The 27,451-nt window shown below is 42.5% G+C and overlaps 1 protein-coding gene across 1 annotated transcript in view; it reads left to right on the forward strand.

Annotated features, from left to right (window-relative positions):
* Nucleotides 1–27,451, forward strand: part of Siae (sialic acid acetylesterase) — a 35,427-nt gene that overhangs the window by 5,829 nt on the left and 2,147 nt on the right. Inside the window, exons 3-9 of the mRNA XM_021171650.3 lie at nucleotides 4,151–4,326; nucleotides 8,880–9,018; nucleotides 12,588–12,843; nucleotides 14,167–14,276; nucleotides 14,881–15,014; nucleotides 23,856–24,013; nucleotides 25,929–26,124. Of these exons, the coding sequence (XP_021027309.1) occupies nucleotides 4,151–4,326; nucleotides 8,880–9,018; nucleotides 12,588–12,843; nucleotides 14,167–14,276; nucleotides 14,881–15,014; nucleotides 23,856–24,013; nucleotides 25,929–26,124 (1,169 nt within the window). The remainder of the gene's footprint in view (nucleotides 1–4,150; nucleotides 4,327–8,879; nucleotides 9,019–12,587; nucleotides 12,844–14,166; nucleotides 14,277–14,880; nucleotides 15,015–23,855; nucleotides 24,014–25,928; nucleotides 26,125–27,451) is intronic.

Below are 27,451 nucleotides of genomic sequence, written 5' to 3' on the forward strand. Positions count from 1 at the left end.
AAGAGTGGGATCATAGGAATGAACCACCACACCCAGGTTACATAGTGCTAGGGACTGAATTAAACATGCTAGCCAGGTACTCTGTCTGCTAAGCTATATCCCCAGTCTACTTTTGAAAGCATATGAAATTATGGGTTTAATTATTGATATTTCACACGTATGTATCATTGTATTTTGCTCATATTCACTCCCCTGCCCTTCCCCCACCCCTTGCCTGACTTATCCTCTGTTATTTTTGAGACAAGATTTGTCTGTGTGTCTCTGGCTGTCCTGGAATTTGCTCTATAGACCAGGCTAACTGCACATTAATTTTCATAGATGTTTAGTCGGTTTATATTTCTATTGGTAGTAAATAAAGGTTCCCCTTCCCTACATCCTCACCAGTACTGGATGCCATTTGTTTTCTTAATGATAGTCATTTTGACTGAGATGCCGTAGACTTTACTCCTTCCTCCCCATATAATATAACCAAGTCTCAAGAGGGACATTTCCCCTCTCCTCTGATGTAGAACTATTGAATGCAAGTTACAGATTCTGTTTGTTCCAGAGGAGCAAAAATAATATAAGACTGTAACTTTAGAACCCACCCTAAGGTGTATCTGCCACAACATGCTATGGCTTATATCATTTTCATAAGCAGTTTTACTCATATAAAGCATTTACTTTTTACTTCATTCTTGTTTGGTGGTGGTATATTTGAACTGTAAGCTATAAAATAAATGTAGGTGGTAAGGGATGGTTTAGGCACTAAGGCATCCTTCACCTTCAAGCCACATTTGAAAGCCACAGGATCATGTTTTAGCTGATGAAAAGTCAGGGTTCTGTGTGGAGAAGTGAAGAAAGCTTTTTCTTGTGAGCCCTAGGTTTTCTTTTTAGGAAGATAAAGGCCATGGGTACCCCCTCCCCTTCTTGATATTCATCACAATAACCTGAAAAAGATAACATTTGATTTGATTAATAAGAAGAAAAGCAAGAAAGTGCTTTATGACTAATCATGTCTCTGAACAAATTATTTTTATTTTGTCCTTGTGATTGTGGTTTACATCTTGAGTTAACCAGGGAAGACAGAGAAAAGAGAGACAGACAGCTCTTTCTTTGTGTATGCCTTTTGCTGTACTATATAAATCAGTTGTCAGAGGCAAACAACCAGACATGCTATTACATGTGAAAACATGAAGCATGGCCTTCTTATCAGGGTAGGCCAGGGTTGGAGTTCATTTTTGTCATTTACTTGATGAAATGCTTGGCAAAATGTTTGTAGGCTAAGTAGTGGTAAAATGACGACAGGAGATTGATCTTCCTAGATGGTAGATGAAAAAAATGTAAGAACACAGAGGTTTGAATACAGTGAAAATGAAAACTTAGAGAAACCTGGTCCTGGACTGGCCAAAGAGGTAGCAGGTAGCAAATGACTACCGTTCATAAGGCAGGACCAGAGCAGCTGTGGCTCAGAAGGCCAAGAACCAGCAGCAAGCCCATTGGCTGCTGCTGAAATCAGTGACGGTGAGCTTTATGGTTGGGGCTTACAATTACTATTTGAGCTCATCCTAGTAGACTTGATGGGCTAACATTCTAAAAGCTCTTAAGTGCCCCATGGCATGCTCATCACCACGCACCCTGTTCTGAACTGACTATCCAAAGACTAACGCTCCTCATGGAACATGGTGGCTTCTGACTTTCCAATCCCACCCTTGCCCTTGGTCTAAGACATCACAGGGCTTGTATGAGTTATCTCTTGAGCTCATGTGCCCATCAGTGAATTCTCTGCAGTGCAAGTTTCTCCTGCTTTACAGCATTGTGTCAGGGCATATTTTTCTTTTTCTTAAATGGGAGTGGAAAAATGCTAGGAACCAAAAGACCGTAGGCTAGCTAGCCAAGAAGGAAGCTTTTTGAGAAGTTGAAGGCAAATTTCTCTGGTACGAAAGATGTTGGAATAAAGACTCATTTTCCAGGTTCAGCTTTCCTGAGGTTCTAGACCCTACCAGGAGCTCGTTCATTTTTCTGGCTGTAGTGAAATGGTGCCGCTGCTTTGCCAATTTTCTTTCCTGTCTTTTTGTTGCTGGACATTGTTTTAGAAAGGGTTTTATTTGAAGAGATCACATGACCATGGCAACTCTATAAAGAAAAACATTTACTTGGGGCTGGCATACAAGTTCAGAGGTTTAGTCCATTGTCATCATGGCGGGCTGCATGGTAGCACATGGGCAGACATGATGCTGGAGAAGGAACCGAGAGGTCTACTTCTAGGTTGGTAGGCAGAAGGAAGAGAGAGACTTGAGCCTTGTTGAACACTGAGACCCCAAAAGTCCAACCCCAATGACACAATTCCTCCAAGGCTCTACCTACTCCAACAAGGCCACACCTCCTAATTCCTCTCCTTAAGCATTCAAATATATGAGCCTTTGGGGGCCAATCTTATTCAAACCACCATAGATGTGCACACTTTTTGGAAGTGCTAGGGAGAGTTTTTGTCACTAGCCATTTGTATTGAAAAAGCTAAGGGAAAATACCCAATTAATAGCTCTGAATGCACTAGATGAATACCGGAGGCTAAGAACTAGTCCTGTGTTAGGTTCTCTGGCAGTTGACCCCATCGGCACACATCAGCAGTGCTGCTGGCAGAAGGACGGAGCCTCAGTAAGGTGTGTCAGTGCAGGAAGCCTGGAAAGACCTTGGCAAGCCTGTATTAGGACAGATTGGAACGTCTGCCTGTTCATAAGTGTGAGCCATACGGAGCACATCACACCTGTGCCACACAATCTGTACTAGCTGCCCACTGTTTCCAAAACAGTGATTTTTCTGGTTTAGGTTGAATTTTGCATTTTATATGCTGATGCCTGGCTTATTGGTCAGAGAAATGCAATCGTGAGTGCATGGTCCTGGGTTTAGCTGACCTTCTGGAGGCAGAGCTCCAGGCTCTGCTAGTACCGCTCTTCAGAGGACCAAACATTTAGACATTTCCTCCACCACTCCAGGCAACCTTTAAGGCTTCAGTTTTCACTAATTTGCAAGGGCTCATCTGGACATTTCCTGCTTCTGCTTAGTTGTTGCAGGCTGGGAGGAACCTTGGACAGTGTCCAGCATGGAGTATGCACTCAGATGGTATTTCTATAATTCTTTCTTCTCATAGGTTAGGGCAATAACATTACAATGCTCTATTTCCTGGTCTCCTCATTCTTTCCCTTTGGACTTACATTGATCTGATGGCAACAGATAAGCCAGATTATGTTTGACATTTTTGTGTTAAACTGTTTTTCTCTGCCTTTTCTAGGCTCCCGTTTCACTGCTCCAGTGTTTTCACGTTGTCTGGTTCTTTTTTTGTCTTAAGTCTCTGTGTATGACATTGACAGCAGTGATCCAGTGACTGAGAAGAAGGGCAATGGGAGATGTGGTTTCTAGGAAGCAAGCTATGAATGTCTAAAATAGGGTCTTTCATGGCTTCTCATTTCTTAGTGGCGTCACAGAACCTCAAGTCTTGTATGTCCCTCTGAAATATTTGGTTGAGCCAGCTAAAATGTCCTTTTCACTGAGATCAATTTATATGCTAACTGCTACTTGTTGATTTGTCTCCATGCACCTTTCCACTGATGGGAGAAGCCAGTGCCACTGACTGTGTTGATGCTTGTTAGCAACATGGAAGGAGGTAGCGATAGATGGCAAGGGTGACCCTTAGTAAAAGAAAGATTCAGATTAGAAATGATTTTCTGAATCTGTGCTTACATGCGATTGGATAATTGCAAGTTAGTTCAGGGTGCTGTGTAAATCAAAAAGATTAGATTATGGTAATATTGATAGTTGGATGGTGTAATGAGAATTTCTGTTTCCTGTTTTTTTTTTCTTGTCAACTAACTATCTTTGAAATTTAATCTATGTGTATTTTTGTCTCTCCTAATTTAGGATTATAACTGGGTAACTAATTTTTCTTGTAAATGCCTTAGTTAAAAATAAGAAGGGATTGGTACAGATTAGGGATAAAAAGGCTGCTGTTCTCAACAGCTCTACCCCCTTCCCTGGAATTTGGCCAATCCTTATAGAGTTGCATACACTTTGTCACAGAGCTTGAGCTTAGCCACAAATGAGGTGCAGTTGGTGTTTAAGTCTACTTTAGGTGGTTGGTTGATTAACCCCTTGAAGTCTGTTTTTGTTTCAGAACCCTCCAACACCTGGATGGTGGTACTGGACCCTATGAAGCCTGGGGGACCTTTTGAAGTGATGGCGCAACAGACTTTGGGGACAATGAATTTCACCCTGAGAGTCCATGATGTCTTATTTGGAGATGTCTGGCTTTGCAGTGGGCAGAGTAACATGCAGATGACTGTTTCACAGGTAATGGAGCATCTCAGCTAAATCAGTGTTGATGACAATGAAAGAGAAGGAAAAAGGAGTAACAAGGAAGAAAGGCTGCTTCTGTTCACTAAGAACTTATCATGTGTAGCATCCAATCTGAGCACTTTAAATAATTTGATTTCACAATCTAAGGAAGCTATTGTTTGGCACTAATTGTGCTTATATACTAGGTTTTCTCCCTAAAAAGGTTAAAGGTTACTGCTATCCCTAGCTCTGTCATCCAAGCTGATTTATCTTTGCTTGCCTTTTTTGACTATCTTTTTCTCTGTTTTTGAGAACTATTTGAGTTTGAGGTTGAGGAATCTGAACAACCAAGCCATGGTTTCCTTTCATTTCTGTCTTTGATAAAGGTATAAATTAGATAGGGTGGAGAGATGGCTCCGTGGTTAAGATCATTCACTGGCTGTTCTTCCAGAGGACCCAGGTCCAATTCCCAACAGCCACATGGCAGCTCACACCTGTCTGTAACTTCAGTTCCAGGGGATCCAAAGACATACATGCAGGCAAAACATCAATGCACATATAATAAAAAATAATTTATGAAAGTATAAACTAGAGTACTTTTATATTTTTAAGCCTTCTTGTTTTGTTTCTATAGCTTTTATTCTTTGTAGTCTCATTATTCCCTTTAAGAAAACCTATTATTAAACAATGCCATTTAAAAAATTCACACACACACACACATCTATATCTATATATCATTTTATCCACTTTTCTAATTTGAAAATCCAAATTTCTGTAATATAAATCTTTCTAACTTTGTGAACTCTTACTTCCTGTGTTAACTATATGGAAGTATTTTGAATTGACATGCCTATTAAACTAGACTTGGCCTGGACCTTGTTGGCATGTTTGACTAGACATGGATGTGAGGTTTTAGCATGCTAGAAAGCATGGCTTTGTACAGAAGAGGAACTGCTGTTAACTCATTAGAGAAAGCAGTGCTTTCCTTCATGCTTTAATTGTACTTCTGTGTTTCCACAGAAAGGCATGGACCAGATCTGTTTATATCTATATAGTAACTTTCTCAATCACAGGCTATGCCAAGGATCCCTTCCCATTTTCTGTCAAGCTAAATCAGAGCTTGATTGCTAAGCGTAAACACATTCTTTCTGCCTGGAATTTTTTCTTCAGCATCTTCTGAATTAAGTCAGGGCTGAGAGCTCTGAGATGGAAGGGAACAGAAGCGAGATTCCATCTGAAATATATGTGTTTCCTCTCTCTCTCTCTCTCAAATGAAGCACTTAGTTTGCAAGGCAGTATTTTAGGTGCTGATAGTACCAAAAGCCACATTTCCAGTCTTTTAACAGTTTACAGAACCTTATTTCTTGATAGGAAAAATGCATTACACCCCCCCCCCCGCCGCCTTGCTTTTGCTCCTTTCCCTGTACAAATTCCCAGCACACATAAGCACATGAACACAGTGTTTGTCTCTTTTTCCTTTCCTCCCTCCGTGTGCCATTTTGAGGAGGTAAGATTCTCACTATAACCTACCCCTCTTCACATTCAAAGAAGGAAATGGCAGATTGTATGCCCATCTTGTTGTTAGGGTAAAATGGAATTTTAAAGCTGAGTGTTATTTATAACACCAAGTGAGATGTTTATAAATGGAGAAAAGTCTAAATGTTCATCTGCCACCTCAGGGTAGGTCTCAGATATTTCTAGTGAGGCTCAGGAAAAAGATGGCCAATATCAGACAAGAAGCCCAAATTTTCAACCACTTGGCCCTCCCCTCTTTCTTATTTTACATATGGAGAGATTGATATATGGAAGAGAGGGAAAGGAACGATATGCCAAGGGCAGGCTTTTGGAAGTGCCGTGGTGGCTTATTTACAGTTATTACTTCAACCTTAGAACTGATTGAGTCGGTGTTGAAACAAGGTACAAAATCTCCAAACTCTTCCATGTTAATTACTAAATTACTAACTAGATGTCTGTCCATCCATAATTGTGGGCATGCACACACGTTTACAGTTTACACACACACACACACACACACACACACCTTGCTTGCCCCTTACAGGCTCCATGCTAACATTCTCAGAGGGAAATAGATTCTTGACGTGTCTTCATTAATTCAAGAATGTGGTATAAAGGTTACAAAATGAACACTGGTGCGCAGCTGCTTTGATGGGGAATGGTCTGGTCCCTTGGGAGACTGTGGTGCTCTCCCTCAGCCCAGGCAGTGCTAATGACTTCAAATACCTTGGTATTCATTTACATCCTCATTTAAATACTTGGTAGGGAAATAATTACACTGAGGTGTTTGATGAGATGAAATCTGATCTCAGCAGATGGAGTAAGGCTTCCCTTTCATCAGCAGGGAAACCAAGTGTCATTTAAATGAAAATCTTCCTGAAATCTCTTTATTCCTAAATTTGCTGCCAATATCCCAGAGGAAATGCTTCCATCAAAAAGACAGTGCTGTTGGGGGAAAGGGGACCAATTTCAGACGCAATTCTCATCAGGTACAGCAGGAATTTCCCCCACCCTCTTTTTGTTAACACCCAGCTTTCTGGTTCTGGCAAATGTGAAAAACGATGGAAGCCTTCCAGCTAATGTTTTGGATCCAGTGTTACATGCTGGTAACAATACAGGAAAATGCCAACCACCCTGACTCCACTGCCCTGGCAGTACTCAGGCACACTTAGGGATGGGGCATGTTTCCCATCCTCCCTCCCCAAGCTGGCGGCTCATTGCTATGAGCTGCTTGTGTTCCCAGGCAGTACGGAAGCTGGTGTGGGTGGAGAGAATGAAAGCAGCTTCATCCACCGTTCCCATGGAAGCAACATACGATGCATCGTGCTCAGTGCAGAGCTGAATTTCAAAGGAGGTGACTTTTTACAGGTACTTAACTGCTGAAAAATAATTTCCCTGCCAGAGTACACTGTGAGCACATCAGCTTGTTTCTCTTCACCATCTATTTTCCATGAAATCTTACAGATAAGATCCTGAAGACAGATCAGGATTTCCAATGGAATTTTCCTGAGACCGTGTGTAATCTCTGTCCTGACTATGTAGACCTTGACCAGCTGGAGTTGCTGCCACCCAGGAGACACATCAGGCTGTGGCTCCCACAGTGACCCAAGAGCAATTTCATTTGCATGTGGTTATGCAGTTGGCTGCAGCTGGCACAGTGGTCAAGTCAGAGGCGATTCTAGGGGCAGCATATTTCAGTGAAATGCTGTGGGGCACCCTGGCTGCTTTATTCTTTCTCTTTTCTTGTACCGTGGGTTGGAAGGCCAGCTGTATTCTCTGCGGTGGGTGGGAGGGAAGGCAAAGCAGATGCAGGTTTTGTGGCTGGAGGCCAATGTATTCTTGCCTCCTGTGCCTTGCAGTGGCTGCAAGGACTCAGCTGGAGAGCCTGTTCCCCAAGGCCAATCCTAACTGGGCTTCCTGATGATCCTTTTGGCCCTTTGTTTGGACTGCTGTGTGTGTGTGGGTGGGGTGGGGTGGGATGGGGTGGGGGGATAGAGAGGACTCAAGAGAAAACATGTACACAAATACAAAAGCAAATCAAGATATTGCTCATCTATTCTTTTTTTTAAAAAATCAACAACAATAACACAACAACCCAACAACAATAACCCAGCAAAAACCCAAACCAATTCAACAATCCAACAACAATAACCCCAACGACAGTGTAGGAAACCAAGGTGCAAGGAAACAGTGGTATCCTAATAGTGGAATGGGGCTTAACTGATCTAATCAGTAAGTCACTCAGTATGGTACACACATTCTTGCCCAGAATAACCCCAGACCACTGTGTCATCTGGGCTCTTGAAGTGGCTTGAGGAAATGTGGTTTCTTTGGACAGACACATTTCTCTCTGTCAGAAGCCTTTCCCTGGACATCACTTTTTAGTTTACCTCAGCTTCCCTGGTGGCTGCTCTTCAGGACTGAGGTGGGAATAACCTGGTTGCCACATTTCTTTGGTGTGTTTCTTGGGATCTGTTTTTTTTTTTTTTTTTTTTTTTTGGTATGGTATATAGATTACATAAGTCATGGCCTCTTTTATGTTGTCTCCACAGAGATTCCCTAAATACCGTTGTTAATTCAAATGCTTTATTTTTATAAGTTATCAGTTAGGAGAGGAACAAGTCCCTTGGTTTTAAGTTAAAGTAATCTATGGGTTGTGAGATATAGCATAGTGGTTAAGGGTTTACCTGGTATTCACTAGGTTCTAGGTTCAGTCCCCGGAACCTTGGGGAAAACGATAGTGATGTAATCCATAGTGTTCTTTAGCCTCCTCCTTATACTGCTGCTCTTGTCCAGGATAGACCTATTGTGGAAGATTATAGGTTTCATTGTTTGTGAACTGTCTTCTGGAATGTGATTCATCTCACTGTCTCTGTTGGACAGGAATACCTAGATCCAGGTGTTCAGTACAGCCCATTACTGATTTTGGTTATTCACTTATTCTCAGCATATCCAAGTGTCAGAAGGAATTCTGTGGATCAGAAGATGTACCGAGAAGCTGCAAGGCAGTTTACCCTCTATCAGGTTAATGGACCCTCGGATTTCTCCTCTAGATCTTTAACGCCTCAAAGGAGTTGTCCGACACTGCTGCCTACCAGTCTGTGCGCATCTTCTCTGTCTCCCTCACCCAATCAGAGGAGGAGTTGGATGACCTTACTGAGGTTGACCTGTCATGGTCCAAGCCCACTGCAGGTACGTGAGTGCCTCAGCATGCCTTCATTTAGGCAATGGCTTAGTGACTTAAGCCCCTGAATTTGGTTCTACTTATTATTACAGAAGTATCTTTTTTTTTCTTTTGAATTTCCACCCCATTCCTGATGATCACTGTTAGATTTTTCTTCGCAAGAACCCAGCCTGAATCTTCTCCACTGAGTTCAGAAAATAGCACTTCCTTTTTCCCTTCCCTTCCCTTCCCTTCCCTTCCCTTCCCTTCCCTTCCCTTCCCTTCCCTTCCCTTCCCTCCTTCCCTCCTTCCCTCCTTCCCTCCTTCCCTCCTTCCCTCCTTCCCTCCTTCCCTCCTTCCCTCCTTCCCTCCTTCCCTCCTTCCCTCCTTCCCTCCTTCCCTCCTTCCCTCCTTCCCTCCTTCCCTCCTTCCCTCCTTCCCTCCTTCCCTCCTTCCCTCCTTCCCTCCTTCCCTCCTTCCCTCCTTCCCTCCTTCCCTCCTTCCCTCCTTCCCTCCTTCCCTCCTTCCCTCCTTCCCTCCTTCCCTCCTTCCCTCCTTCCCTCCTTCCCTCCTTCCCTCCTTCCCTCCTTCCCTCCTTCCCTCCTTCCCTCCTTCCCTCCTTCCCTCCTTCCCTCCTTCCCTCCTTCCCTCCTTCCCTCCTCCCCTCCCCTCCCCTCCCCTCCCCTCCCCTTCCCTTCCCTTTCTTCTTTTCCCTTTTCTTTCTTCTTTTTCCTTTCCTTTCTTCTTTTTCTTTTTTTCAAACAGTATGGATGCTGTTCAACATGAGGTGGGTCTGGGTCTTCTTCCATCATGGTAACCCTCTGTGTTCCCCCACTCCCCTGCCTGTGTCTGAGGACATCTCACTGTCCTCTCCGAGTGAACCAAGATCTGCTCCAGCTCCCCTCAGGGCCTTCTGTCTTCCCTCGAGTTTTATTCTCCATTTCTCTCTATGAGAGAAACACAGAATCTGTATTTCATTGTTCTTTCTCCTCTACAGCAGGCTGTGCACTAGTCCAAGGACACAGCAGCAAGTAGACAGACACGCAGTGCCTGCTGTGAAGGTTCAGCCTTGTTCTTTATTTCCACAAAATAAGACAAAGGCAAATACAACCAGCCCCTTTCTCAGCAAGCGTCATCACTGGCTTCACAGTATGTGGAATATCTTTTGTTTCATTCTTCTCCTGCCTCCACAGGGTTCACTCTTTTTGTTTTGGTCTGTTTTTCCTTCCTTCCTTCCTTCCTTCCTTCCTTCCTTCCTTCCTTCCTTCCTTCCTTCCTTCCTTCCTTCCTTCCTGTAGATTAGGCTGGCCTCAAATTTAGAGATTATTCGCCTGTCTTTACCTACAAAGTACTAGGAATAAAGGGGATTAGAGGCAAATATCACCATCACCACTACCTGGGAAAACATAGTTCACTCTGTAGGTAAAGGCTTGCCATGTAAGCACCAGGACCTGAATTCAGAACCCCAGCACGCATTTAAAAGGTAGATGTGGCAGCATATATCTGTAATTTCATCACAGGGGAGGCAGAGACAAAGTGATCTCTGGGGGTTACTGGCCAGCCAGCCTAGCTGAATAAATAGTGAGAGGCAATTTTAAAGTGAATGAATGAATGAATGAGGTAGAGGATGATAGAGGAAGACACCTGACTTTGACCTCTGGTTTCCACATATGTACACATACATACTTGCACATCTTGACAAATACGTGCACACGTGCACACAGACACATACTTTATGTACAAATAAACAATCTATCCTCTGGTTTCCTAACCACTTTTTATCCTTTCAAGTTACCTTTCTCCTCTACTTACTAGTTAGTAGGTCTATCTTTAGCTACTCACAGCCACCTAACAATAACATACACATGTTTCCTATGATTATATCCTAGACATTAGAGACACAGTTATGAATGCAATGAAGTCCCTCCAGAACTAATAGAAATACTGTTCTATTGCTGTGAGATACCATGACCAAGGCAACCTATAGAAGATGACATTTAATTGGGGGCTTGTTTACAGCTTCAGAGGGTTAGTCCATTATCATCATGGCAGGAGATGTGGCCACAGGTAGGCATGGTACTGGAGATGTAGCTGATAGCTATATCCTGATTTGTAGGTGAGGGTGGGTGGGAGGGAGAAGGAGGGGGAAGGAGAGAGGGTGGGAAGGAGGGAGGGAGGGAGCAAGGAAGGGAGGATGGGGATGAATGAGAATGGGCTTGGCAGGGACTTTGAAACCTCAAAGCCCACTCTTAGTGGCATACCTTCTACAACAAGGCCACATCTCCTAATCTTTGCCAAACAGTTCAACTAACTGATAACTAAGCATTCAAATATAGGAGCCTCTGGGGCCCAGTCTTATTCAGACCACCACAGAGGGAAACACTGAACTTCATATTACAGGAAGTGATGTAATAGGGCTGCACAGAGAGGGAGGATGTCAGTCTAAACCAGGCTTTGGCTGAACTTCATTGACTAGCTTTTCTTTGTTGTTAACTCCAGCTAAAACTTGTTCGTATCCCTTAAGATACCATACTTTGCCATTTATTTTATTTAGCTCATCAGTTGACCTATTCAGTAAGCTTTAGAATTTATGAGGAGAGACTCTTTGTGTCTCTTTCATCGCTGTATCTCAACCACTGTGTAGTTCTGGATACATAGTAGGTGCTCAGTTAATTCTAATTTGTTGGAAATTGATTTGATTTTCTCCTATTGCGCTTCTTGGGTTTAGATTCTTTTCAGGACTAAACAGAGTGCCTCCTGTATAGTAGACTTTTACTAAGTACTAATTTGAATTGATCCCATCTCTGTGTGTATTTTCACCTTCCCCTCCCCTTGTCAACTTCCTCTATTATGGAGCTCACATACACCAGCTTGTGTTGGTCCCTGGGCAATATGAACAGTTGAAATAAATTAGACTGGTGAAAGCAAAACTGGTTATGGTTGCTGTGTCTCCCTTTTTGCTGCATTCCTCAGCACTTATGTGTCCATATTTTCATTACTTCAGCTATGGAATTTATCATAACACCACCCAGAAACAAACCCCCACATCTACCTACTGGCTGCCTCCCTTAAGTGAGGGCGGCAAGGGACCTTACAGGCTTTGTACCACTTATCTACTGATGAGGACTTAGTGTTCCTGAATTCCGATGCACCTGAGGGGCTGGAGTTCCGAAAAACCTGCTGAGAGTTTTGGATCCCTGATTATGTAAGCAAATTATTTATGTTCAGACAACGACACAGTTGTTTCCATTTGCCTCCATGCCAGACTGAGAGCTCTTGTTTCCTCATTATGGCAAAAAAGCAGTTTGAGCAACTGAAAAAAACAAAAACAAAAACAAACAAACAAGCAAACTGAAGAGCAATCACAGGAAACTGTCACAAACACTGTAATTTTCCCCTGTGGAAAAGCTGTTTCTCCTTCGGGGAGCTTTGGAAGTCACGCTTTATTCTGGGCTGTATCTTGTATCTTAGCCCTCATCTTACCCTGCATCTGAAGGTCTTAGAAAGGAGCCCACTGCTGGCTCCACTCACGCCACAGCCCCAGTTGGCATCCCTCTTCTTTTCTCTTGACTTTCCCTATAACTGTTTCTCTGCACAGGAAACCTGGGCCATGGAAATTTCACTTACATGTCTGCGGTGTGCTGGCTCTTTGGGCGTTACCTGTATGACACTCTGCAATATCCCATTGGGTTGATCTCCTCCAGTTGGGGTGGGACGTACATTGAAGTCTGGTCATCTAGAAGGACACTGAAAGCCTGTGGAATCCCTAATACAAGGGATGAAAGAGTTGGTCAGCCCGAGATAAAGCCCATGAGGAATGAATGTAACAGTGAGGAGTCCTCATGTCCTTTTAGGTAAGTGTGTGCTGAATGCCCACATTTGTCCTGAGTAAATGGAGTCCATTCACGCACAGGGCAAGTGTTGTCGTGAGCAACTACAGTCATCTGGGAACAAGTCAAGAGGGTTTTATATTCGTTTAACTCAGTAACAGCAGTAGCTCAGTACGTGCTGACACCTTTCTATGGAGGGTACCATTCTAGGGTCTTTATTTGCACTAATTCATCTAGTTTTTGAAACACATCCCTAAAGTGTAGATGCTGCTACTATTCCATAGTTAGAGACACCAAGTCCCAGAGAGGATCCAGGACCTGGCTTGTGAACAGGACTAGTCAAGTAGGCCAGGCTGGCTCCAACGCCTGGGTTCTTCCTAGCCACTGTGCTTTCTTTCCTCAAAAGTAAACTGCCAGACAGGAAGAATGACTGTATAAATACATATTTAAAAATATGTTAGTTTGCCTGCTTGGGAAAAGCTGGGTGGGAAGAATATTTCAGAAGAGAAAGAACTAGTTAGAAAAACAAACAGACAAACAAACACCAATACTGTATGCAAATGGAGATGAATAGGTATGCTCTGTGCTCATGAGCACTGTCTGTTTCACTTTGGGAAGGCTTCTGGAAGGAGCAGGAGAAGGAGAAAGCGGGGTTCTTAGCACAGTTTGGGTGAAGGTTTGCCTGGGTGTGGGTGGGATGGAGATATTAAGTTTGGAGAAAATGATTGACTTTTAGCAGAGTAGGAGGGAAAGTCATATCCAGTATGTGATGGGGATTTTCAACCAGGTCCTTCGGATCTCCACGGAGGGGAGTGAAACCAATGGAGGGGGAAAGTGGGAATTCTCATCTATAGCTACTGCAAAGATAAATGCATATATGTATTCCACAGAGAAGTCTGGGACCATATCCAAAGCTAAAACAGAATTGGTTTTGACTCAGTAATGCCATTGCTGGGAATTTATCTTGCAAAAAGAAATTAAGCATGTATATAATGGTTTAGCTACATGGAAACTCATCATGCCATTACTCCCCAAAGCAGCACATTTAAGCTAGTCTGTCTGCTGAGTAGTGGTTAGCTGAATTTATTGCTTGTAAATCAGCCCTCCCTCTGACTTTAATGGCCTTATCTGGAAACTGGCGTGGCCCACTGTGGACTCACACAGAACTGATTGCTGCACTTTCCCTGAGAAGAACCTGGTGAAATTACAAGACTCTTCCCACTGTTTCAAGTGTAATGCAACAGACTGGATTGCCTCTGGGCTACTTCAATGTGAGGTTTGTCCAAGTGAACGTGGGTAGGCTGACTGTCTTACGATTGCTGACTTTGTTCATCTTGCTGATTTCAGGGTTGTCCCATCTGTTGGTGTGACTGGACCGGCAAGACACTCCGTCCTTTGGAACGCCATGATCCATCCAATGCAAAACATGACTTTGAAAGGGGTGGTGTGGTACCAGGGTGAGCTTGCTCTTTCTCCATTGGTGTCAGTTATCTTTTGCTGTATAGCAAAGTGCCCCAAGGAGTTAATGGTTTCAAAACCCAGTGAGTTTATCATTTTATTTAGCTCCCTTTTCTTTGGGTTAGCAGGGTGGTACTCGCATCTGCTGCTTCAGTTGGGGTCTCCAATTTGTCCTTGGCTACCTGCTAAGTTATCTGGTGTCTGGAGGACATAGGATGGCTGACCCTCATATTCATCGACTGGGGACAGTGTGCTGGACATTGTGATTCTCAGGTGGCCTGGTCTTTAGCGACTGGGGACAGTGTGCTGGACATTGTGATTCTCAGGTGGCCTGGTCTTTAGCAGGTTGGCTCACACTTGGAGTTCATTTCTATGGTGGTAGAAGAGTTCCAGGAACATCTAGAGAGAGCCAAGCCCAAAGACCAGGCTCTTTAGAAGCTTCCACTTTAGTACCATGCTTGCTGAAGCCTCTGACGCCTGAGGGCATGGGAGGCCACTACCTCAGGGGATGGATGTGGTAGAAGAAAAATGGAGGGTATTTTAAAACAACACACTAAACTCCTCTCCCAATTTTGGTGTTATTTTGATTTTTGTTTTTTTAAGGAGAGTCCAATGCGGATTATAACAGGGACCTGTACACCTGCATGTTTCCTGAACTCATTGAAGACTGGCGCCAGACCTTCCACTATGGCTCCCAGGGTCAGACAGATCGTTTCTTTCCATTTGGGTTTGTCCAGGTATGTATTCAGAGGAAGGGAGTTTATGGGCTTGTGTGGAGAGTGTGGACTGTGTGCATGTCTGTACAGGGACTTGCAGCCCAACATTTTCCAAACAGCATGTGCTGGCTCTGGGCTGTATATTAATTTCTATGAACTTACTGATGAGATGATTATATCTTCAAAATGTTAATAAACAACGAATCTTCCTTATAAAAGCACCCCAGTTTCACTTGAAAGATTTTAAAAGGCAAAACAAACACCCAAACAAAAACCAAATAAAAAAAAAAACAGTCCCAACTACTACCACCACAAAGTTAAGACCATTGAGAACTCAAGAAAAAAAGACTTTTGTTTGTGCGTAGTTGTTTTTTTCTCTTCATATATTATTGTAAGCCTTTTTCATGCCAATAAATATTATTCTTCAACGTGATTTGTCATGATTACAAAGTATTCTGAAATGTGGATGCATTGTAACATACTTAAATGAGTTCTTAATGGATGGGTACTAAGTGGTTTCGTTATTTTGCTTTTACAAATCATGGCATGTTATTTTCCTGACAGATTTTTTGTAGTCTAATTATTGCCATAAGATAAATTCCCAGAAATGGAATTGCTGGGTCAAAAGATAAAACCTTCTCAAAGGCTTTTTCAAATCCCCATTTTTTTGTTAAAATTATGAATTTGCATAAGTGTGCCTTTAGCAACTGTATGTGAGAATGGGGACAGTCCCATGTTGAGCAGGGTTGTGCATTTCCTTGGTTGACTCAGGCTGGCTCAGGCTGGCTCTGCTGCATTGTTAGACCTACTAACTAACTGATTGACCAAACTACTAGGTTATCCCCATATCCTCCAGAATTGACCATATTTTTTGTCTTCCAGGGATCATATATGCCCTTTGTTTGAAATAATTTTTCTTTCTTACACTTTCCTAGGTCTTTGCTTGGATCTTAGGGAACTACTTGCGATTATTCAGTATGGGTTAGGTGCCCTTTCCTCAGATAATCTTGTAATCTCTTATGCTCTCGTTTTGTTTACATATGAGTTGTATAGGTGGCTATGTTTTTTGGGGTCAGGTTTGTATTCCTAGTATGTAGTTGGTTAGTACCAATGATGGCTTACAACACAATTTGAAAGAACACTGTCAGGAGAGGAAGCCCTGCTTCTGGTTAGAGGAAGCTAGTCAGAAGGATTGTCTCTTCATCCTTAGACAAAAGGAATGAATACATGGGCCAAGTTCAAAATTTAATTAATGAAATATCTAATGCTTAGACTTTCTAGCTGAGTGGTAGTTCTGGCTTTTATGGAATAGGAAATTACACAATTAAGGTGTTAGGAAAAAACTGCCCAACCTTCGGTAGAATGTCCACTGTCATGGTTTAGATATTACCCTGTGACCATTGTAGATACTTTCTACTCACTACCCTCTGTTTCTTGTACCTCATATATATATATATTTTAACCATACTTCTCCTTAAGAAGGCTTCTGTGTATATGTGTTTGTGTGATGTATGCTTATGTGTAATTTTGTGTGTGTGGTATGTGCTTGTATGGGGTGTGTGTGTGTGTGTATGTGTATTTATGTGGCCTGTGTTTGTATGCTGTGTGTTTGCGTGGTGTGCATTTGTGTATATACCACAGTGTGCATATAGAAGTCAGAGGACAGGTACCAGTCCTCATCTTCCTCCTTGTTTAAGACAGGGTCTCATTGCTTACCACTGCAAACACCAGGCAAGCTAGTCTACATGATTCTGGGGGACTTTCTTATGTGGGCTTCCCATTTTGTTGCAGAAATGCTGGGATTACTGATATGTGCTACCCATCCTGGCTTTATGTAGGTTGGGTGGATCTGAACTTGCCTTAATGCTTTTGTGGGAAATGTATACTGACCCATCTCCCTGGCCACTGTGCCCTGTTTCCCAGAAAGGGTTTTTGTTGACTTTCTTCCACCTAGCATGGCTTAATGACTTACTTTCTTTTTTTACATGTACTGGTTGTTTGAAGGTGACTGTGTAGTTCAAATGAAAAATATGCACTTGGATGCTTATAAACATGGCATCTGGTCTTTTAAATTTGACAGTTTGCAGAAGCCTCTTACCCTTTAGCCTTAACTTTATCACCAACAAAAATATGCTAGTTACTTTTTATATTACCATATGTATTTATATAAGTATGTGGATTCAAAGGGAAATACCCACTATGACAACTCAAGAGAGTGTGGTTCAAGGTCTGGGACTGGAGTTACACATCTGGGATTCCTACTCTTTGAGCTGTGTAATTGTGAACAAACATCTTTCTTATTTTAAGTATTGCATGACTTAATCTATGTGAAAACATGCTGGGTGCTAGCATTTATTATTGTTGTAAGAAGTCAGGACATTTGCAGGGAGAGCTGTCTTGTTAGGAAAGATGACAGATGGTGTTTGAAGTAATGCAGCGGTGAGATCACAGTTAGAAATTCAGGACTGGAGCCCATGGAAGAGACCATGGCTGGTAGGGCACTCAAGAGTCACTGATAGACAGGTGGCTGGAAGCATGACGGAAGGAAGGTTTGGAGGCCGGGTTTAAAGGGGATCTTGGAGGAACAGACTAAAACTTCGCTAGTATTTGCAACATCTTTTGAATGTGACCAGTTTTGTGGGTTTTTTGTTTGGCAGTTACATATCTTCATTAGTATTCGTATTTGTAAGAAGCACCATGGGAGGTTGAACCAAGCTTCTTCGCTGTACTTCAGATTGGGAAAAAAACACAGGCATTTCATTTGGGTGTGGAGTATGCTGGTGCCCCCACGTGGCCAGGGTGAAGCAGTGCCTTCTGGACAATTAAGGGAATTCTCAGTCAATTGCCATTTTGAGGAAAGGACTTTGACTTTGAGGGTCGATTGTAGTGGGTCTTTGTGTTGAACTTTAGGCTGTTTCTAGTGACTTTGTTGGTTTGTTTCTATTAAGTCACTTGCTGGTGACTCTGGTTCCACTTGCAGTCCTTGCATTGAAAGAAGATGGATTACTCATTAGATCTCTCTCTCTCTCTCTCTCTCTCTCTCTCTCTCTCTCTCTCTCTCTCTCTCTCTCTCTCTCTTTCTCTGTGTATGTTGGTGCAGGTGCATTCACTTATATGTAGAAGACCATAGGACAACTTTGGGTATGGTTGGTCATTTGCTATCCATCATTTATTTAGATCAAGTCACTCATTAGCCTGGAATGTGGTTTCTGCTTCCACAGTGCTGGGATGTGATTTCTGGTGCTCAGACTTTCCATGCAAACCCTGTATTGGCTGAGCTGTCTCCTCAGCCTTATTCTCTTAGTTTTTATGAGATTCTGGTGTGAAGCACAGTTTGTCATTTCCTATGTTAAGACAGATTTGCATGGCAGAACCTTAACAAGAGAACTGGAATGTTCCTTTAATTCTGTGCCATAGTCAAGGCTGTGGCTTGTCACTGTTTCAACTTTCTGTTTTCCTAATGTCACACTCGTCACTCACGAAGCAGAAACCATCCTTAAAGTTTCTTCTGGCCATGTGATGATATGAGTTTTTTTTTTTTTTTTCTGGGCAGCGGGATGAGTAAGACTGGAAAGAACAGTCTGTGTAGCTTCCCTGATGGGGTCAGACGTTTTGAAATAGTGTCAAATGACAATTTGGATGCTGGCCAGACTGTGGTCTGACTTACTGTTAGATCGTGTTTGTAAGAGAGACAGAGAGTAGGTGGATGTCTTTCATTGGCTGGAACTAGGACTGGGAAGAAGATGCTGTCTAAATCAAAGAACAGTGTGCTCGTAGGAACCAAAAAACTAAAAAAGTAAGAAATAGCAGGAAATACTGTGTCACAGTAGTGGTAAGGTTTTTTTTTCTTCTTTTTTATTTGATCTATTATTATGGTATACTAGTTATATATAATGATAGGTTTCATCAGGATATTTTCTTTATGTACATAAGCAATTTGGTCACATTCACCCCATTACTCTCTCTTGTCCCCTCCCCCTCCTGCTAATCCTGCTTCTCTTTCCAGGTAGCTCCTCTTCTATTTTCATGTCATGTGTATGTATGTGTGTGAGTGTATATTTGTGTGTCTGTCCATGTCCCAATGCGGTATCATGGGTGCAGGTTTGCTTATCGGAGCTTGGGTACCTTACCAGTAGCTACATCACTGGAGGAAATGTCTCTCCTTATCAACTGTTAACTACATATAAATCCTCAGTGGAGGAGTAGGGGTGGGGGTAGGAGCTCCATGAGCCCCTCCCAATTTCATGATATTGTTGACAAGCCCAGTCTTTTACAGCTCTTATGCAGGTAATCACAGACATAATGAGTTGTGAGTTCCAGTATAACTCACATATAATATAAGGGTATATGTATCCTTAGATACACACATAGAGTGTATCATCTTGTAATTCTTCCTAACATGCTTCAGTATCCACATAGCTTGCTCTCTCTTGTTTATTTTGATCATTGGGTATGTCTCTCCTCTGGAATGTGATCTTGTAAAATTTTTGCTATTTTTTTTGTTTTGTTTTGTCTGTGTTAGAATCAGGAGTTAGTGGTCCATTCCTCTAAAGATATACCCTTCTTTTGACTTTTACATTCTTCTCTGCTTCTTCCTCAATGCTCCCTGACCTTTGGAGGGATTCATACAGGCATTGAATTTATGCTTGGCATTCAATAGCCATTTGTTCTCAGTACTTTGACTAGGTCAAGAACCTTCCAGAAGCCTCTGTTCTTTGCAGGTTGAGGGGTATATCAACTTTTAGCATGAAGTAGTTAGTCTTACTGCTCACTGTCTAGAGTCTAGCACTTACTTACCCTCACTGCTCCTTCACTAGCCAAGACTCCCCATTGACTTAGTGTCTCTTATCAGAGCCTTCCAAAACCTCCTTGCTTCTACCTTGACTCTTTAGGACATTCTCAGTGTATCAGTCAAGGTTACAGGGTTGCGCCCCCCACCCCCCAATTGAGTGGCAGCTGATGTTAACAAGGCCAGGTATGCTTTGCTCCCATCACCCCCTGACCTTACTTGTCAATGCTCCCTACCTATTCCATTTGACTCATACTGGCCGCCTAATTTTTTTTTTCCTTGCATACACTAGGCATACTCTGACTTTAAGTTCTTTAATTCTTTTTCTCCTGCCTGCAAAGTGTTTATTTTCTATTGCTACATAGTACTATATTTAGCAGCTTAAAACCATCCAACATATATTTATTTATTATCTCGCAATTCCCATGAGTGTGATGTGAGCTGGGATACAGATGGCTTAGCTACAGCCTCTGCTTGTGGTTACAGAAATGGTGTCTGGCAGAGCTTGAGTCTCCTCTGAGACTTGGGGTTCTTGTTTAACTCCCATGATTGTTGGCAAAGTTAATTTTCTTGAAGCTGCTATAGGACTTATGGCAGTCAGATTTCTGAAGGGCAGCAGGGCCACTCCATGGCACCAGACCTTGTCTGAAAGGCATCCCTGACTTGGTCAGGCTCACCAAGCCTCTCTCCCTTTTGGTGATCTTGAAGCCAACTGGTTAGCAACATTACATCTGCAAAGGCATTCTTTGCCATGTTACAGGATGTAATCATAGGAGTAACATCCCATTACCATAGTCTGTTAGTGAGAAGCAGCTTCAGGTCCCCATCACAAAGGATGTTAATATCATATAAGGATATAAGGGTCATATAAAGGTCAGAGTGTATCATCTTAAAATTCTTCCTAACAGACTTCAATAGCCACATAGCTTACTCTCTCTCTTTGTTGTTGTCTTTGTTCATCCCCAGAACTCTCTCTTTTCTATAATGTATATGTAATATGCATATTACATATAATATATATTTTTCAGTATATCTATTATTTTCTTGATGGTAAAGTGAGTTATCACATTTGTCTTATTTTATTCATTAGTCATGTCTCTCCTCTGGAATGTGATCTTGTAAAAAATTTGCAATTTTTTTTTCCCTATACTATCTTCTTGGTGAGGTTGGTGCCTGAATCAAGTAAACATTTGTTAAGAGGATGAATGAATGGACTGACTGATACTACCCTAGCTGTTGATCCTTCATAGGCTCTTTCTGGAATATTTTCTGTACATTCTGGTTGTCTTCGGTGAGTTGCCCTAGATCCCCAAAAGTTAATCCAAATGTTATTGATTCTAAGCTATGCATGTAATGCTTTCTCTTGAGTCCTGTGTTTGTCTGGCCCTGTTGGTTTGTTTCATTTCTGAGCATCCTGTTCCCATTATTACTCCACTAGGGTGCTTGCATCTGTCTATGTCTGTGTCTATAAATATTAAGCCTTTTGCTACCGTAATGAGTTCCTGAGACAAGTCAACTTAACAGGAGAATGGCTTGTTTTGGTCAGATTGCAGTCTGTATCTAGGTGGTCCTGTTGTCATCATTATGGGGTGTGTGTCAGGGAAGCCTGTTCACTTTATGGTACCTGGAGGTTAGGGGGAAGAGACTGGCAGTTTAATATTCACTTTGAAATCAACCTCCCAGTGATTTAACTTCCTCCTAGTAGACCCCATCTCTCAAAGATACTTTTACCTCCTTTTCAGCACCATGGACTGGGGACCAGTTCTTCAATATGTGCACTTTTGTGGGTACTCAAATTCTAATTCTAACAAACATCACAATGCTTCTCTGTCCAGTCACCATGCTGTCTTTACAATTTACCTTTACTATGCCAGCAGTTTCAGTGACACTCATTGAACTTAGATTCCTTTAAGGCTGACCATTTTAAAGTTCTCTGCTGAGCCACAGGGCTCGGTAGCCACCACATACTCAGTGGCTCCCATCATTCACAGAATCAAACAGCAACAGGGTTCACACACTTGGCCAGCTGTCCTTCCAACTTTGCATTTCCCTCATAACCTCCCCTCTCCCAGGTAGACTGCACCCTCTCTCAAAACAATAGTTCTTCTTCAAGAACTGCTTCTCAAAGAAACAGTTCTTCATCCAAGCAGGGCTCCTTGGATAGTTTCTCATATGTTTTTTTTGCCTGTGTTTTTTTTTTTTAAACTTCTAAATATATTATGAGGCATGCCTTTGTACAACAGTAATCACTGTCTATTTGAAATATAAACTCAAATTGCTGTACCACCAATTTAGCTTTCAATCCATACCATTTTATGTGGTTACAAATTTATTTTGTTATGCTCAGATCTGTCCCTTCAGCAGAGCTTTACAGCTTTGTAAGCACTGGTACCAGCTACATTGACACTTCCAAATTCCATGGTTCAGAATAACCTTTATGTTACAGTTCACATACCAGAGGACCTGGGGTTTGGGTGATCTTGTTTGTGCCTGCCAGGGCTCCTTAAAATACCTCTGGGGCTTAGTCGGAGCTCAGCTCCAGATGAAGCAGAACTGGGCTTGTTAGATGGACAGTTCTGTTCTACAGCTGTCCTAATTAGGGCTGCTATTGCTGTGATGAAACACCATGACAATAAATAAATAAATAAAAGCAAGTTGGAGAAGTAAAGGTTTATCTGGTGTACACTTGCAGATCATTGTCCATCATTGGAGCAAGTCAGGACAGGCACTGATATGGAGTCCATGGAGGGATGCTGCTTACTGGCTTCTTCAGCCTTTCTTATAGAAGCCAGGAGCACCAGCAAAGGAAAGGCATCACTGACTCTGAGGTGGGCCCTCCATTGGTCACTAGTTGAGAAAATGCCTTACAGCTGGATCTCATGGAGGCATTTCTTCAACTGACGCTCCTTCCTCTCTGATGATGATAGCTTGTCTCAAGTTGACACTCAAAACCAGCTGGTTTAACAGTTCTCATCCTTGTCTAGAGAGCAGTATGCTAGCCCAGTCACCTTCCTCTGTTGATGCTGACAGAAATATAAGACACAAGTAGAACCAGCACAGGCTAGGCACAGACATATTAAGCTCAGCTTCCAAAAAGGCCAGAGCAAGCCCCATGGTTGAACTCGGAATCAGTGGGTCAATAATAGCAAAGAACTGCAGTCACATTCGACAGGTGTGGCTATAAGGAGGGAAGAAATGAGTCTTTTTGTGACTTTCCATATACAAAGTGGACTTTTTTGCTTCCCTGTAGTGCCTAGCCCCCTGATGCACACCCATCTATCAGTTCCTTATTGCTTTGTAACAAATTACCCTAGATCAGTAGCTTAAAATATTATCTATTTATAGTCCACGGACTAGCTCATCTCTGTCCTGTGTGTTGTAAGACTTGCTTGTGTGACCATAGTTTTGTTTTGTTCTTTTTGAGACTGGGTTTCTGTGTGTAGCCTTGGCCATCTTAGAACTCACTCTGTAGAGCAGGCTGGCCTCATTCTCAGAGGTCTGACTGCCTCTGCCTCCTAAGACCTATGATTAAAGGTGTGTGCCACCATTGCCTGGCTGTGTGGCCATAATTTAATTATAGGATCCAGAATTAACATGACTGGCCCCTTAGCTGGTATTTCTAGCTGTCTCCATAAGCTTTCCAAGGTTTCCTCTCTTTACAATTTCTCCAACAGAGTAGCTGGACATTTTTGTCCTCTCATGGCCAATACATGGTTTCAAGAGCATGAAGCCACAAGCAGTGGTCTCTGGGAAAAGACCCAGAAGCTGCATAAAAATCCGGCCACATTCAGTTGATCAGCAAACCACAGGGCCAGCCTGGATTGAGTACATTGTAAAAGACCATGTGGTTGTTGGAGACGACCCTGAACAATGTGAAATGCTCAGGAAATACTTGAATAAGTGTTTGGACAAAACAGTGGAGCAGAAGCAAAGTGTCAATGAGAGGCATCCAGGGGTCCAAAGCAATAAAAAATGATAGCATCTTCCTTCCTTCCTTCCTTCCTTCCTTCCTTCCTTCCTTCCTTCCTTCCTTCCTTCTTCCTCCTCCTCTTCCTCTTCTTTTTTTTTTTTAGCTGTCTTCATACATGTTAAAGAACTCATCAGATTATGGATTTCCGGAGATCCGTTGGCATCAAACCGCAGACTTTGGCTATGTCCCCAACCCGAAGATGCCTAATACTTTTATGGCTGTCGCTATTGATCTCTGTGATAGAGACTCACCTTTTGGAAGGTATGGTTGCCTCTTCAGCTTTAGGTTGTCTGTGAATGTTCTTGCCTGGAGTCTTTCCCTATGATGTTCACTTGTAATGGGATGCATTAGACTATGGGTTGGAGCTTAGATGTCATCTATGCTGGAATGGGCTGCAATAACCCAAATCAAAGCATAAATCCTCCACCCCCCATCCCTCCTCTCAGAAACCCTGACCAGTTAACCAAACAAATCCCCCTCTGCACTTACCTTAGTGTTTGCTTAGTCATGCTTACACTCCATTAAAGTAGGTCAATAGACACTTTGCTCACAGATTCAGAGCAAGCGTCTCCAAAGAGTTGGGATGTAGCTCTTTAGCTCTGAGTTCAAGCCCTAGTACCATCACTAAAAAATAGTCTCCAAGTTTATCTTTTTTCCATCATAACTTCTAAGTCTTATATTGGCAAATAAGTGCTGTCATCCAGAAGTTACATATATTAGTGAAGGTTTCTGTGCAAAACACCATGACCAAAGGCTACTTGGATAAGAAAGGTTTTATTTCAGTGTACAGTTCTTATATTTTTGGTTGTGAGCCTAGCCTTTATGGCTGAGCTATCTCTCTAGCCCCTACATACAGTTCTACATCACAATTACATCATCAAATGGAGTTAGGGCAGAAATTTGGGCAGGACAGGAACCTAGTGGCAGAAGCTAATGCAGAGGCTATGTAGAAACTTGCTGCTTACTGGCTTGCTCCCCATGGCTTGCTTAGCTTGCTTTCTTATAGAACCCAGGACCACCAGCCCATCGGTGGCTCTGCCCACATGAATCATCAAACAAGAAAATTCATTACTGGCTTTTCTACAGGCCAATCTGGTAGGAGCATTTTCTCAACTGAGGTTCTCTTTTCTAAAATGACTTAAGCTGTGTCAAGACAACATAAAACTAGTCAGCACACCACACAAGTCACTCGCTTACACTGCATCATTAAACTAAATCATGAATATAAGTACCCTCAGTGAGAGTAGGCCATGGGATTCTCACACAGACTCAGGAAGGGTAGCATTTTTGTTACCAATGAATACTGCTGTAGCATACAAGACTTCACATGTGAAATGGAGCCTCATACAATTCCTTTAGATTATATAGAAGAAACTTGGTAATATTTATTGAACAAATAAAAGGCAGACAGACCCAAATGAAGAACATCCCAGCAGAGAAGACTGGCACTCAGTATGCCTAACAGTCCAGTGCACTCCCTTCTACTCTGTCCTTCTTGCTCCTTTTCCATCTAGCCCTGTGTTGCTGTAAGGTTCTAAACCCATTGAAGGCCAGTGCTTCATGTCTGGTTAGCACTTGTTCTTAAGGTCACTAGCCACTGATCATTGATTTCAGCCAACTTTTATCCTTTGTTTCCTCTTCTGTTTCTCGGTTTTCCTCTTTTCTTCTTTGCCTCCCCACTCCCCTCTTTTTCCTTTAGCATTTTGAGACAGGATCCCACTGTGTTGACCAGACTGGCCTTATACTTGTGTTCTTTTTGCCTCTGCCTCATAATTGCTGTGATTACAGGCATGTGCCACCATACCCAGAAATTCTTTCCTCCCCTTTCTCCTTCTCCTTTAACTAACTAACTAACTAACTAACTAACTAGAAGATTTTAGGGGCTGGAGAGATGCCTCAGTGGTTAGGAACATTTGTCATTCTTCCAGAGGCCCTCATTTCGTCCTCAGAATGCAGGTGGCTCCTGTCTGTAACTCTACTTGCAGGAGCTCTGATACCCTCTCTTGGCCTCCACATATGCATATGCTGCAGATATACATGTGGGCAAAACTTTCATACACATAAAAATAAGTACATCTTTAAAGAATTATTTATTTTATTCTTGAGTGCTCTGAATTCTCTCCTTTATGTGGTTGTTAGCTCAAAGCCACCATCCAGTTGTTTTTTTATCCTGTAGCATCCACCCTCGAGACAAACAGACTGTGGCCTATCGTCTGCACTTGGGTGCTCGAGCTGTGGCATATGGTGAGAAAAATTTGACCTTTCAAGGACCACTACCTAAGAAGATAGAACTCTTGGCTCCCAATGGCCTGCTCAACCTCACATATGACCAGGAAATCCAGGTGCAAATGCAAGATAACAAAACATTTGAGGTGAGAATAGCAGGAGGAAAGCCTTTGTGGTACTGAGGCTCTTTCCATCACTGTGGTGTGATGATACTGGTTGGCTGGGGGTGGTGGTAAGCTCATCTCAGAGGGCCAAATGCACAACTACTGATCATTTGTTTGCACACCAGTTTGATAGTGCAACCAAGGAAGGGAAAATTATTATTTCATTTATTATTAGCCCTTAATAAACCATACTACTTTTCTATATCCTTTCTCAGGGCAGCCACCTTGGCTTAGAGAACGGCCTCATTTGTACTTTTATCTGTAAAAATATCATTGCTCTAAAGTAACCCCCTAAACCTTGGTTGTCTCTTTCTTTGCACTGTGCTAAAACTGGAAAGTTTTAAAAGTTTAGCATCTCCTTTGGAAAGCTTAAGTCTGGTGATTCCCAGCTTAGCATGAGTTAATGTAGCAAGTCTGCTTTCTGCCACTATCCAGCAGGGTTCACTAGTGTGGAGCTGGGGCCACTTATTACAGAGATGAATTAGAATCTTTTATAGTTGAAGGTAGAGACATTCCTAGATGGGAGTGTCTTTGGGAAATCGAAGGTCACCAGACTAGGAGACAATGTATAGAAAGAGGACACTGGAGCAGATGTGACAATAGTGACAGGCAATCTTCATGCAGTTTAGGGCTGAGGTGTCCATATACCCCAGATGCCTGGTCAGTGTCTGTCCTCTGGCTCTTTCCACAGAGGTTTAAGGTGAACTTAGAGACTGTCAAGAAGGGTCTATGTACTGTACTCTCCCCTTTGTTAGCTGGTGGTCTGTCTTTTACCTGGCCCTTAACAACAGTTGAGGTATGGACAGAATTTAATGTTTGGGTCCTGGATTGCTTGCTTTCTAACCCTAACTAAGGGTTCAGTGGCTGTGGCTGCTTTGTGTCCTCTGAGTACCTAGCTCCTCTGGGAGTGCTAGAGGGCCACAGCTGGGTTCCTACCTCATGTGTTCCTGCTGGCTTTGCTGTCTGGAGGGAGGGACCACTAGAGATAGGACTCAGGAGTCCTATCTCTGAATACCTGACTATTCTTCCTTGTCTCCCTCAATAAGTTAGTATTTTATTTAATTGATTTTAATTATTTAACCACTTGAACATTACAATTCCTTTTTTTGTGCTGGGATCAAACCTAGGACCTTATACACACTAGGCATGTGTTCTTCCAAGCTATTATCTTTAGCCTACATGAACATCTATTATTAACTTTTTGTTCTGCAAACAGACACAATCTGGTACAGGTTCTTATTACTGTAGGAAACTGGTCTTTGGCTCAGAATGGCCTTATTTTCTCCCCTTGCTAGTATATCTGAAAGAG

The sequence above is a fragment of the Mus caroli genome, unplaced genomic scaffold, assembly GCF_978045245.1.
Source record: "Mus caroli unplaced genomic scaffold, Mus_caroli_1 scaffold_11, whole genome shotgun sequence".
Lineage (NCBI taxonomy): Eukaryota > Metazoa > Chordata > Mammalia > Rodentia > Muridae > Mus > Mus caroli.